The 14,784-nt window shown below is 32.7% G+C and overlaps 2 protein-coding genes across 22 annotated transcripts in view; one reads left to right on the plus strand and one right to left on the minus strand.

Moving 5' to 3' along the window:
- shi (dynamin-1 shibire) overlaps nucleotides 1-2,327 on the minus strand; it is a 69,878-nt gene extending 67,551 nt beyond the window's left edge. For all 21 annotated transcript variants that reach the window (XR_013878852.1, XR_013878851.1, XM_080157914.1 and 18 more), the window contains exons 1-2: nucleotides 1,738-2,327; nucleotides 507-580 (exon numbers count right to left, since the gene is read on the minus strand). Coding sequence is in view for 19 of the 21 variants with exons in the window: in XM_080157914.1 (XP_080014040.1) it covers nucleotides 507-580; nucleotides 1,738-1,904 (241 nt within the window). In the remaining 2 variants the exon portion in view is untranslated. The remainder of the gene's footprint in view (nucleotides 1-506; nucleotides 581-1,737) is intronic.
- A 2,862-nt stretch (nucleotides 2,328-5,189) lies between these two features.
- LOC145315457 (uncharacterized) lies at nucleotides 5,190-14,674 on the plus strand. Its single transcript, XM_080155439.1, has 10 exons — nucleotides 5,190-5,236; nucleotides 6,333-6,388; nucleotides 6,748-6,897; nucleotides 7,452-7,566; nucleotides 12,612-12,662; nucleotides 13,171-13,293; nucleotides 13,567-13,601; nucleotides 13,798-13,890; nucleotides 14,485-14,536; nucleotides 14,671-14,674. The coding sequence occupies exons 1-10, from the start codon at nucleotides 5,190-5,192 to the stop codon at nucleotides 14,672-14,674; spliced, it is 726 nt and encodes a 241-aa protein (XP_080011565.1).
- The last annotated feature ends 110 nt before the right edge of the window (nucleotides 14,675-14,784 follow it).

Raw genomic sequence — 14,784 nt, forward strand, 5'->3', positions numbered from 1 at the left:
ACTTAAAAATCGCATTCTTGTGATATATAAATTTTTTTTCATTAAAACAGCATGACAACTAATTTATTGATGTCCAATTGTTTGTTATTTTTTTAATACAAAATTATATATGTTTGATGGTGTACTTGTAACTTATGCTTGAAATCAGTTTTCTTAAATGCACTTCATGCAAATATTCCTTTAAAAGACAATGAGTGAGAGGGCGTGTTTCTAAAGCTGAGGGTATGAGTAAATTTCCATTCCAATATCCCGTCCCTCCCTGCTTATCATGTACTTTTTTTATGTTATTAAATAACATTATTATTTATAGGCAGTATTTCAAAAAACGATTTTGACTGACAAGAAACGTTGGAAAAAGTTTCTCTACAGATAGATATTTCTTTCTTTTCTTCAATTGCTTACATAGGCTTCCAGGAGTATCGATAGCCCCTTAAAATTAAAATTCGGAGGGCATGCCTTCGTTTTTTCCACCCAACTAACCACTTGTAAAATCCCTGATCAATCACCTGTTGGTCCGTTAATAAGTTGAAGAATTAAAGGTCTCCTGGTTACAATACCAGAACCACGAGGAAGGAAATCCCTGAAAAATAAGATTGATAAAAAAAAATTCTTGACATTTATTTCTGAATGCACACGGATGATTATATAAACTGTATGTTAGAACGAAATGATTTTCTTGTTGGTTTTTGGCCCTCTGGCAAGCTATTAAAACAATGATTAAATATTCAAGTTTGCTTTTAACATCCTTTAAATTAACCATTTCAAGCTTAACATTTTCATCTTCTTACTAATAATAACAAGGATGACAACATCCATAAATAGCGAAGCTCAAAAATTATGAATGGATATTGGAAAAAAATTACTATAGAGCAGTGTCATGCAATAAACACTAATCTTGATAAAATAGGGAAATCAGGAAACCTTAAAAATCACGAAAATTACAAAATCTAGGAATCGATCTAGCACCGCAATTAATAGACAAATCTTAATGAAACTTGATATAAATATGTAGAATGTAAATTTAAGCAATCACTTAAAATTTCAGCTGTCTATCTTTTATAGGATCCGAGAAAATCACGTTTCTTCCACTTTGTCTCAGACGGACGGACAGACGGACGGACATTTCGAATTATAGAGTAGCTTCGCTACTGAAAAAACACTTTGTTTATTCTGAGCGAAAACTAAAGGGTGAGTAAATCGGATGTTGTTTCAATATGGCATGACATACGCCGTTTTTTGTACTCTTTAATTTGAAAGAGGGAGGGGGGGAGGGACTGTTTATAATATAATGACTCATTATGACCAAAATAAAAAAAATCTATGTTTTTCATATCGCTTAGGAAGATCAGTAATAATTCTTGTTTAAATTGCTAAAAGGTATAACGATTATTGAGCATAACCCCATCAAAACGTTTAAGTTTATATATTTTACACCAAGAAACGCTAATATAAATATGCATATGTTGACGATTAAAAAATACAATCTAAATAACGGATAAGATATTCTTTTATAAATAATAACGTTATATAAAGAAGTTGTTCTTAACAAATTAGCCTGATATTAGCATAAACATTTAAAATTCCATTCCCAGCCAAATCCCAAATTAACAATTCACGTTCTTATTTTGTCTTTCTGTCTATAATCTACTGTTGATATGATGACATCACAAAGTCTAACAGGGATTTGAATCAAAATTTAAGCAGATTTGTACTTTAAACATAAGTTAAATTACTTACTTTCCGACAAAATTCTCAAGCACAGAAGATTTACCCGCGCTCTGGCCGCCGACGACCGCAATCTGCGGCAAGTCAATGGCCATGTGAACGCCCAGCTGCGTGAAGGCATCCTGCATCCGATTGATGATCGGGATCAGGGCCTCCATTCCTTGGTTTCCCGTCGACATTTTCTGGCTGGGTACGACTTAACCCGTACACGTAGCTAATCTTTTCCTCAATGAATCACAAAACACTTTTATTTTGTATAATTTTCAGTCAGGAATTTAGACTTAAAGTCCCCCTGATAAATATAAGACACAGCCTTAGAGAGCTGGGCTTGTGAATTTTCTAGTATTATATGTAGTCAGATGATTGTTATGTGTATGATATATGTATATATATCTATCTATACACTGTCAAGCTCTCACGTGATTGGTCCTCCGACCATAATAACATAACCAGAGGCTCTCTCAGAGGTTCTAAATAATACACACACTCCGTCACAAACCCAAAGGGGGAGGAACACGAAATCGATAAGTTCCAAAGACTGCTGCTTCTACTATAAAGTCCTAAGTGTGTGTGCGTGCGTGTGTGTGTGCCTTACAACAGCTGATATGATTCACTACAGTAGGCAACAGAAGTGCCGCATTTTAAAAAAAATACTTTGAAAAAACGAGGAATAAACTGACATAAAAAGTTAAATTAACGAAAGAAATTTTTTTTTACAAGGGTGAGTTATGCACTTTGAATAAAATATATATATTTACCTTTAATCCAGTGAATTTAAACGGCTTTATCCTTTAATTGTCCTTTCAATATGGTAATTCTGTTCAAAATAGTCAGCTTCAAGACGATTTATATGGTACAATAAAAAAAAGATAGCTTTGAACATTTTAGAAAAAAAATTTAGAAACATAAAGTAAAAAGCATCTTTTTGATTTTAAGTAATTGTAATAAAGAAATCAAGAGCTAGCTTTTTAATTAAATAATAATAAGGATAAAATTCACCTAGCACAGGAAGACACCAAAAAGGGGAGTGAGTCATAAATATGCTAGGAGAAGGAAGGAGATTCTAGTGAAAAGGGAAGAAAAAGGGCGAAGAAATTTTTGTTACGTGGGGGCAAAAGAAAAATCTACGAAAATTTATTGAATCACGCAACCTCAATGTAAGATGTCAAAACATAAATAAACAAATCCAAATATAAAATAGACAAAATAGTAAGGACAATAAAAAGAAATTGAATTAAGCCATATAAATGTTTAATTTATAACATGTTTTATTGTTTCAATTCCTAATTTTAACATTTTTTTCACAACTAATAAGGACTAAAAACTAGAAAAGTCTAGTTATTTGTGTACTATTAAGGATATGTTGAAAATCTCATTTATATTTAATGCATCATTAAGTTTACATGAATCTAACAACAATTACGAAACAAAGCGTGTTCTTTATCTAGAATCAGGCTTGGCTCTACATTTGTCATTTTAGATGAATTAATATAGACAGATTTTAAGATTTTTGTTCGTTGAAAATTGCCATTAATTTTGTTAATTGATAAATATATAATGAAACTACATTCTTTAAAGAAATTATTTCGACAATAAAGAGCTTCTAAAAATGTCTGTCTGGGGATTTATTCCCGAAAAATCGTAACCTCATCGATCGATAAAATTATTGCCGGACGAACGGTCATTCAAGTATTTCAATTACAAGATTGTGTAGACTACACTTTCTAAATTTTTAAAAACTATTGGGGGAGTCACCGTGCAAAGTTTGAAATTAATTGGTCCATTCTAACTACAATCAATGAGCTATCCGTTACAGACTGACCGTAATTGAACTAATTCGTTCATTACAGGGAACCTCTCATCACTCTAGTATATTTGCACCTTACGACCAGACTTAACTGTTTATTAGGGATCTTGGCTTACCAATTTTTCTTAAAAACTTGAAAGTATGGAAATTTAATTAACTTCAACAACAAGGATGACAACATCCATAAGTAGCGAAGCAGAAAAAATATGTATAAGAATTTAACGATTAGTTGTCAAAAGCATGTATATTAGGAAAAAAATCACGAAACCTTCTTAACATTTGTTTTTAATTTCTTGATATTTATATTTCAGTACTATGACTAACAGACTGTCAGTCAAAGTAAATGGATGCTCAAAACAACGGGAAATTTAATTTTGATGTTTTTAACTACAAAAATTTTAAAAATCGGACCATAAACACCAAAGATGTGAGGAATTAAAAATGTGAAAAATATGAAAATAGCCAAAAACCTGCAAAAAAGCAGTCTGACCGCCATTGATGTTTTCTTGAAACGACAGGAAATTAAATTTTGATATCTATAACTGAAAAACTTTGGAAATCGGACCATAAACACCAAAGGTATGGAGAAAAATGTGAAAAATACAAAAAATAGCATAAAACCTGCTTAAAGGCAGTCTGACCGTCATAATTGTTTTATTGAAAAGACAGGAAACTTAATTTTGATACAATAACTGAAAAAAATTTTGGAAATCGGACCATAAACACCAAAGATATGGACAAAAATGTGAAAAATACAAAAATAGCCTAAAACTTGCTAAAAAGCGGTCCAACCGCTATTGATATTTTATAGTTAATTGTGCTCCTTAATAATAGAAATGTTGTCAAAAAATTTCAGCCTTTTATCTTTTATAGGAGCCGAGAAAATCACGTTTTCCACAAACTAAGACATACGGACAGACGGACATTGCAAGTTATAGAGTAGCTTCGCTACTAAAAATGTGAACTAGAAACAGAGTTTTGTGTAGGGTGAAGCGTACTTTTGCTGTCTCTTTTAGGTTAGATAAGTAAGATGGGGTACTAGAAGAACCCCACAGGATAAGGGTTACCTGTTAGGTTAAAACATAATGTATAGATCGAAAATAGCATGGCGGTCGATTGAATGATCATAACAAATTATAAATATGTGACCTAAATTAAAGGTTTCGACAAGTTTATTTATCATAAATACTACGGATTCTCAAAGTTAAATGAACATTTTTTCAGACAACTATTTTACAATTTACCCCATGTTCTTTCCCTTTCCTGCGTGTTACATTTAAACCTTATATTAGCCTTTTCTCATAGATAAAAAAAAAACTATTCAAGGTAAATGCCTGTTTTTAGAAATTATGTAAGAAACGAAAAGTTTGAAAATGACAATGATTTCCAGCATAATAAATGCTTGTCAGTATGTAAAGGAAAAAGTAGAATACTCACTCACAGATACTAACATCGATATTCAAGAAATTCAACAACAATTAGGAAATTATTCATGTCTTTTATTCATATTTAATTCTAATGTAATCAATCTGTCTCTTAATATCTTGCGAGCTGCTGGATTGATGGCGTTTTCCTTTTAGAGAAGCTTCTGATTGGCAAGGCATGTAAGAACTCGGCAATTGGTGTTCCAAATGGGTTGTATTTTTTAGCTATATAAATGTTCAGGGCGGTTTCCTTACCTCCCCGCAAATCAAATAGCATAATGTTAGTCCCCTTTAAGATATCTTTAACTGCTTGATCGATAAGGGCGGGGTTTTTTAATGCAACCATCTCGTAATCAATGATTAAATGGCACTTAGAATTCGAATTTCGTTCTGAATTTTTGCATGAATAATCCTTGGTAGGTCTATTTTCACTAAATCGAACAAAAAGTTGGAAAAGTAACGGCTGGCGGCTTAGCCGTTTTGCCATTTTTGGGCTATCTTAAGTGCAAATTAGTCACGAAACCTATCTCAACATAATACTTTTTGTCGCTCATAAATCTTATCAAACGGTTCTATCCGGTAGCTGCTGGTACTAGAAATTTAAAAAATGGTTATTGCTATCATTTAACATGAATTAAACCAAAAATGTGTTTTAAAAAGTTGATTCCTTCGTAATTAATGATAAATTTGCCCTAAAAATAGGCAAAAAAAACGGCTAAACGGCTGAGCTGCCAGCCGTTTCTTTTCCAACTTTTTGTTCGATTTAGGTAAAATAGACCTACCAAGGATTTCAGATCGAAATTCGAATTCTAAGTGCCATTTAATCATTGATTACGAGATGGTTGCATTAACCCCCCCCCCCCCCATTTTTATGTATAATTTTGATTTGACTTATAAATTGTTGTAAAGGATAGGTATTGTTATTGAAGGTAAGTCAACACCCCCATAGTAAAAAAGGTACTAACCCCCCAAAAAATACCAATAAAACGTAGTGGCATTTTATGACATGAATAAATATGAAGGGAACTTAAGCATCAGAAACACATTTAGCGGTCAAATAACTGAAGTTCATGACAATTACTACCTCGTAGATTCAACTATATATTTACCAAAATTGTTATTGTGCAGGAATGGACATAAAATATAAAAAGGTGGTTTCCCGGCCGGTCTTTATTGCATTGATAAAGACATAATGCTCTTTTATGAAATTTTTCTCCTGGGGGATGGCCACTTAAACGCTTTTGGCAAGGGGTGGGGTAGAACTGATAGTAATCCGCTCCTGCTTTTTAAAACTACACCCCTTTAATCCTTTGATAAACTGCGACTTTGTAACTTGATATTTCTTGGATAAAATGATTTATATTTCCATTGAAAAGGGCGAATCAAGCGAATAGATCTCCAATCCAAGGAGACTTAGTCAAACTAACAACAGGTATCAGTATTACAGGCAATTAGACTTGATAAACGCGTTTGACATGTATGTACAAAAGTAGTGCAGCAACAAGAAGCTAATAATAGGTTAGAGGATAAATGTACTGTAAAGTACAGTTTTATTAGGCACTCCACCAAATCTTTCTATTAATGTCACCTGCCTAACTTTGGGTACAATTTTTAACGTCTATTGTATGACGCGTTGTGGTCGAGACTCGAACCAAACGGCAAGCCGACACGTCACCAATATGGTGCCTTGTTACTTTCATAATTCTTTAGACTATATTTAGATTTTTGGCATCTATTAAGCTATCCAAATATTTCCCCTTCGTTAGAAGTTACAGAAAAGCTTATTTTTAGAGGAATGCGGAGATGAATTGAAAGCAGTGGAGTTTCTAGAATTATGGCCTGGTGACGATAACCATGAGAGTACTGAGTTTTGCAAAAATTCAGGGCCTAAAGAAGATGATGGTTGCACAGTCGAGGTGGCTAAAGTCACCACTGTTACAGGTTAGGAAAAAATGTTTTAAATTCAGGTAAAAGTAGAGAACGATAAGTTTTTTCCTTTTGATTATCTTATATGATCAGGGACTGTGATTTAGCCAATTAATTCAATTTGAAGTTGCCGAAAAACAAATATTTTGTAGGCGTAGAGTTGGCCTAAAGCTTTTTTGTGTAACTGAAGGGAAGTGGGTAAGAAGAGGATAAATAAGGTTGTGGAGAAATTTTCGTTTAGAATTATTTGTCTGAATAGCATTCCTTAGTCCCTGCATATGATATAGGATGTTTTTCTTTCTCTTATTTCACCAAACAACTGTTTTCTTGGCTTGAGGATTGTCCAATTCCTTACTCCTAGTCCCTAGATGGAGTGATGGCAATCCGAGACACTTTGCACAAAATCGGAAACGGATTGCAATCACTTTCTAAAAATAAAGGTTGCAGCTGCAAGCAATTCTATAAAGCTGTCTAGAACAAACAAGGAGCTGCATTTATTGTTTTACAAATCATACGCAATACACATACAATTACAAACTGTCAAACATCCAACTACATTTTCCATTTAGGTGGAGTTTGTGTTCTAGAAATGGATAGTATGACCTTCAGAGTCAATATTAGGGATGGTTGGAATCAAAATTATCTCCCGAGGAAGTTTGATATGCTATATGTCAAGTGCTTCAACAGGAAATAGTGTATTCTTAATTTTTATATGAAAAATAACAATAAATTAAAAGGGATAGTTTTACGAAGTGCATTTAAAAAAAATAGTGAACTGTAAGTTTTTTCTATTTTAAATAACGTAGTAGTGCATAATATAAAGTTATTGATTAAAATTAAAAGATTTGACCAGGGATTTTCCTTAAAAACTGAGTTTTTCATTTTTATTTTCAACTTCGTTGCATGTTATATATGGCAAAAACTTTTTTGTCATAAATACAACTTTAGATAGCAATTACTAGTTGATAGAACTTCAAACTTTTTATACAACAAAATACACATAACAACAAAGAATGACCAATAAAATATTTAGTATAGTACTTAGAGTAGTGATCTTTTTATATCATATGTCTTAGTAGAATATATTAGGTATTGGCATGGATAGATATGACATGAATTGTGATAAAGAATTTTAACATTGACCGAACTTTTTTTATTTGACAATATCTAAAAAAAGTTAGTGATTTGCAACATAAATTACATGAGAATGGTCTTTTATATATATATATATATTAGGGTTGGGCCGGATACTTTTTTGGCCGGATACCGGATATCCGGCTGATTTCAAATGCCGGATATCCGGTAACCGGCCAAATTACCAGATATTAAAGTAGTAAAAAAAATTTCTTCAGAAATCTTATATAAATTTACATATAAACCCCGAACAAACATATTATGCAAATCTGAATTTTCAAAATAGCAGCTTTATTATTCATTTAGGATGATTTTACAATAAATATGAAATTTAGATGCCTCTTTTGGTTACAAAATTCCACTGTTATTTTTTGATTAATCAGCACCAATAAAGCACAAGATCTCAAAAACAGCATTTGGGGGAAATACTGAGCTGGATCTTTAAATCGTTTTTATAGTGCGCTGAATCGGGCTGATTCAGAGGTGATTTGTAGGTGCGCTGGTGGTTAGCCACAGCGCGCCTATAAAACATTGATATTTAAAAGAATTTCGGCGCGGTGTTGTTAAATCGCTTGCGACACTCAATAAAATATCGATCCGCGCCAGTACAACTTTATTACATAAGCCATGTCAGTAAGGCATTTTATGTAAAATTCCGTGTCAGCATGGTATTTTATATAAAACATTAATATATAATTTATTTTAAAAATAACTATAAAAATGTTTTCACAATAGTTTTGCAATAAAATATTAAAGTAATTAAAAAAAAATATTTATTTCTTAAATAAATCACCCCGATTTAAACCGGCAATGCCACTCGGTGAGTGGCGTTGCCGCGCCGGGCCCGCGCCACTGCCCGATTCAAATCGCCCATGCAAATTCGATTTAAAGATTGATATTAATAATTTGATGGTGCGCCAAATGAATCGCCCCGGTTTAAATCACCTATAAACGATTTAAAGATCGAGCTCTGGTGAACAAACATATTATGCAAATAAAAAAAAAGCAATAAAAAAAAGGTTTTTTGGCACTTTTCTCCTCTTTTAAAGATTGATTGTGATAAAATAATAATTTTTTAAGGGATTTATGCATTAATTATTATGAAATATAGTATAAGGTAGATATTAATGATTTTTCTAAATAAGAAATGTTTGAAAAAAATAAATTCGATCCCTATCACTTTAGAGGACAGCTGCTGACCCCCAGTCTTATGGATGAACCTAAATACATGTTAAAGATAAAAATTACCCTGAAAATTATACAAAAATGTTTTTTGGTGTGTTGAAAAAATCTATTTTAAAATCTTGATTTTGAGGATGATGACCTTTCAGATGCCCCTATTGGTGGTGATGGCGAGCCAAATGTTATCAAAGTGCATGTCCATGATGACAACTTATATATTAAACTATGATCCAATTTTTGTACTTATAGCATCCTCCAGCCCAGCATTATTAAAAAAGAAAAGAATTGCAATTTTTTTTTCTTCAATTCATAAGGTGAATACTGTAGTTTTTAGAAGATGGTTATATTTCTTGTCGGAAGGCTCCATTGGAGGCTGCTATCACTACAAAAAATGGTACATAGGTTAATAGACAAGATGTTGTAATGGGCATGTACTTAGATAACATTTGGCTCACCATCACCACCAACAGGAGCATCTGAAAGGTCATCATCCTCAAAATCAAGATTTTAAAATGAATTTTTTTAACACATAAAAAAAACATTTTTGTATACTTTTCAGGGTAATTTTTATCTTTAACATGTATTTAGGTTCATCCATAAGACTGGGGGTCAGCAGCTGTCCTCTAAAGTGATAGGAATCAAATTTATTTTTTTCAATCATTTCTTATTTAGAAAAATCATTAATTTCTACCTTATACTATATTTCATAATAATTAATGCATAAATCCCTTTAAAAAATATTATTTTATCATAATCAATCTTTAAAAGAGGAGAAAAGTGCCAAAAAACCTTTTTTTTGTTGCTTTGTTTTGGATTTGCATAATATGTTTGTTCACCGGTATTACCCCCAAATGCTGTTTTTGAGATCTTGTGCTTTATTGGTGTTGATTAATTAAAAAATAACAGTGGAATTTTGTAACCAAAAGAAGCATCTAAATTTCATATTTATTGTAAAATCATCCTAAATGAATAATAAAGCTGCTATTTTGAAAATTCAGATTTGCATAATATGTTTGTTCGGGGTTTAGTTAAACTTATTCAGAAAAAATGTTCTTCTAGCTTCAATAATAAGAAAATTATAGCCATTTAAGATTTTAAAAAGCAGAGATTTTTGGTGTACAGTATAAAAAATTATAGAGCCGGATATCTGGCCGGATAGTTTCAATATCCGGTATCCGGCCGGATATTGAAAATGGCCGGATATCCGGCCCAACCCTAATATATATATACAGGGTGCGCCACATATCCTCGGACATTCTTTAAACGGCCATAGCGTCAAAACTACTTGACCAATCAGGACGTTTGACCCCACTAAAAAAAGCTTAGGTAATGACCTTTAAGCACAAAAAAATCTTTAGACGAAGATAGGCTCGTACTCCGAGCTGGCCGCTCTTATGTTCAACAAGGCAGATTCGAGTTGCGCCGGTGGTATAATCTGGATTCTCGACTAGGGCCCAATAAATCGGACCTCAGCCCATCTGTAGATGAGGTAGAGTTATGCAACTTGCTGGGGATACTGTTAGATACATAGGTAAGACACTAGAAAAGACTAGAGCTCTCTATCTAAAATGGCTTGGCTGTAGTACTCCGGCAAAGTGAAACGTGACAGATTTAGAGATGTCAAAAACGTCAAAAATCATGTAAAATCGTGAAAATTTCTCGGTTTTCGACTTTAGAGACCCATATGGAACTTAAAAACTTATTTTAGACTATGGATTGTGCTGACAACCCTATTTGAATCTTCATGCCATTTCTAAAAAGGTATAGAACGTAGTTCTAGCTTAACTGTGGTCTAAATAAAGGCCTCCGTGCAAATGGTAGCTTGAAAGTTGGGTGAATTAGGATCCTGCGGTTACTCACATTCCTAGGAAAATGGGGCCTCCCAGCAGCCCTATCTTCATTCAATGGACTTTTATGCCTAGGGCTACTTTGAAGCATGTACCAATAGACGTGCCCATGCCACAATGACCTCCCTCATTGCCACTATTAAGGAGAACTTCGCCATCTTGGACAGGTACATTTTGACCTGGGCCTGCCGGCGGTTGAGGAGGCAGGTAAAGGCGGTGATTGATACTGGCGGCGATTTTAATCAATGATCTAAAAGTCATATACCTAGTTTGCTTCCCAGTTTTTAAAATTTAATAAAATCTTTAAAATTGACGATTTTATGTTCATTTGTTTACAATTTAGAAAAAGTCCGAGGATATGTGGCGCACCCTGTATATACAGGGAGTAAGGGAGGGGACAATGGATCGAATATTCAATTTTTAGGAGTCTCAGACTTTGGGGACTGGCTTAAAGGGAATGTGCAAGAATTTAGCAGTTTCTGACTGAGTTTGGGGACTTGCGCATAGAATGCCGCTACTCGTTATGTATGTTTTGAATATTGCAGACGGGGAGACGGGATAAGGGAAGTGGGGGGAAGGGAAATAAACACTCGTTGTGTTAGTTTGGAATGTAGCAGACGGGGAGAAGGGAGGTGGGGGAAAGGGGCAAGGGAAATAAACAGAATAAAAAGGGGCAGTCATATTCTTGCTAGCAGCTGGCCGGGTCCAATAATCTTTTAATATAAAAATCACACCAAAAAACCTCAATATATTTCATCAAAAACAAGTTGTGATTTCACTTTACATGACGCTATGGAAATCTATTATTCAATTAACAATCCCTTTATAATTTCCTACAAATTTATTGGATTAAACTGGATTTCATGCCCTTTCTTTGATAACTCTTATATTGAATTAATTGCCCATTGTCCCCTCCCTTACTCCCTGCTGTATATATATGTTTTATGGTTAGTTGGTATTTCCGCGTGAAATAATTGTATATTGTAAGTAAACCGGACGGTTTTCTTATTTTTTTAAAAAGAATCTATAGAAAACCTGTCCTATAATGAACTGGACGTTATTTTTTATGTTTTTTAAGTAACTTGAACCCCTGTTCAATTTTTTTATAACTCTTGTGAAATATGTGGAAAAAGATTCTCTGATATTGGTGTTTTGGTTATACATATTTGGAAAAAATAGACCATTCTCATGTAATTTATGTGGCAAATCACTAACTTTTTTAGATATTGTCAAATAAAAAAAGTTTGGTCTGGTCAATGTTAAAAATTCTTTAACATATAATCATATATATCCAATGCCTAATATATTCTATCAAGACATATAAAAGTTCACTACTCTAAGTACCTTAACTCTTTAAATACACTTCGTAGAACTATCCCTTTTGAAACAAGGACAATTATCGCAGAATATACAAAACAACAAAATAGCTATGTACACGAAAGTAAATATAATATCTTGGTATCTACTGTATGGATAATGGATGTTTTTAGAAAACAAAGTAAAGTTTATTGCTTAAACATTTTGAACTGTAAGTAATGGCAAAGAATACCTACTTTATTTTAAATTCAGAAATGATTTTGAATCTAGTTTGAAGGTTAGAGAGATGTATCCCATAAGGTACGTGAATATTAGGCAGGGGAGGGAGGAGACATTGGACTGTTGATAATACTGCTACTAAAGTTTTATTAACTCAGAAACCGTGTTTACTTGAACTAATGTTAGTTTGTCCGTACAAATTACGGAAGAGGTATTTTTTTAATTGAGGGTGTACGTACAGTGCATCAATTTTTCGTCAATTGTCTTATCCCTTAAGATCCTTGAACCTATACTTCAAATATAAAATCAAATGCTTTCCTAAAGTCAAGTTGATTGTAAGAAAGATTCATTTTGTCGTGTCCCTAGCATAAAAAAGCATAAAAATTGTGTAAAATTATGCCAATACTTGTTGTTGCAATCTTAAACTAAAATCAAAAATCCTTATTAACTTAGACTTATCAAATTATAGGATTTAGGTATAAAGAAAGACATGCCAATATATATGGCTAGGATAGATACAAAAGAAATATATTTTGTAATACTTCTTTACATGGCTGCGCTACTTACAAACATTTTTATTCTTGTTTAGATATAAAGAAGGACATGCCAACGTTTATGATTGGGAGAGGTACAGAGGAAAGATTTCTGGAGATATTTTCTTTGACAAGTCTGTTTGTAATTACAGATATCAACCTCATAGAAAAGATTTTGTCAGGGATGGTGGATATATTTATTATTATTTGTACAACTATTTACTGTTTACATATTGAACTTAACAAAACGTTCAATACTTTCTTCAAAACCGAAAATCTGTAATGCTGAACAACAGACCCATATTTATCATATTTTATAAAATAAAATATTGTAAGGATCACATTCACCATCTTGTTACCTAAATGCTCTTCATGGAACAATCCTTTTAAGCACTTAAAATTACTATTCTTGACCACCATGACTATAATATATTCATTACATTATTCATTAACAGATTTCATGCTGTCGAGTGTGTTCCAAACCCAGGTAAGTCATTCCATTTCATCGGTTTGTTTGGCGTTATTTTTTCACGTGTCAATTGACTATTTGCAGAAACTTATATTTTGCACAAGAAAACCAATAAATAAATTAATCTAAATATGTGTAATTTTGTTTATCCTAATTGGGGGTGCATTGTCTCATTCCTTAAGATCTTAGGTAGTTTTTTATTGTCTCCTAATAGGTAACCTGAACTGTATATGGAGAGCTACATCAGTTGTACCCCTGGAGTCTGTCAAATATAGATCTGTTGCTACATCCCTCAATAACAACCAGGATTTTTATTTACTTATGATTTCCAGGATGATAAGTTTAGAATCTGGTACAGTTCACGGTAAAATATTGCTGGAAACGAACATTTAAAAAAAAACACAATAACTCTAAAGACTAAATGTACAAATTCATACATCATTGTGAACGGCAAAAGATTACCTACACATATTCTGGAGATGTCATATCTTAATGAAGTTCTTATTTTTTAATGTTCGATTTGCATCTTCTACCGTGAACTGTACCAGAACCCTTTTCTGTAACATAAAAAAAATTATGAGCTTATTACTATTTACTTACTGCACTATTTTCTTGTTCCATTCTGTAATATCTTCATTATTTTGCAGCTCATACCAATAACGAAATTAATTCGGGAAAAAATCACCAAACCTATACGTGTTTTTCAGCTGTCGTTGGGGGGCAACACATCGTAAAATTGACGACCTCTCCATTTGCCCCCCAAATATTATTTTAGATTTATTTTGCTTGTTGGTTATACCTTATTCCTGATTATTTTGAATATTGATAACAATTTTTAAAGCTTAGAAAATTTTCCTTTTTTTGACAAATAAGAAGTAAATAAACGAATAATAAAATAAGAATGCAAACAAAGAGTTGTTCGAAGACAAGAATAATGTTTCTATTAGGAAAAAGTGTTTTAATAGATATACCTCAGCAAACTTTTTAATTAAATTTAAAGTCTGAATTTCTATAGAATTGTAGGTTGATTAAATGAGAAAAATATAATATGTTACTTACGTGGAATTAATAAACTGGAATTTTACAGGTAAACTGTAAATATGTAGAAGTACTTAAAAAATTATAAAAACCCTGTAGGCTAAGGACTTGAGACATGCGAGCAGATGTACGGAATTTCCGTTAATTATAGAGTAGCTGCTAC

Source organism: Acartia tonsa, chromosome 4 (assembly GCF_053477335.1).
Source record: "Acartia tonsa isolate MP-2025a chromosome 4, ASM5347733v1, whole genome shotgun sequence".
Taxonomy (NCBI): Eukaryota; Metazoa; Arthropoda; class Copepoda; order Calanoida; family Acartiidae; genus Acartia; species Acartia tonsa.

Excerpts from the sequence above, each read along its gene's own strand:
- LOC145315457 (XM_080155439.1), top strand. The coding sequence starts at position 5,190 with ATGTTCAGGGCGGTTTCCTTACCTCCCCGCAAATCAAATAGCATAAT. Across the intron at positions 12,663-13,170 it reads AGAGAGATGTATCCCATAAG|ATATAAAGAAGGACATGCCA; the intron begins GTACGTGAATAT and ends ATTCTTGTTTAG. Across the intron at positions 13,294-13,566 it reads CCTCATAGAAAAGATTTTGT|CAGATTTCATGCTGTCGAGT; the intron begins CAGGGATGGTGG and ends ATTATTCATTAA.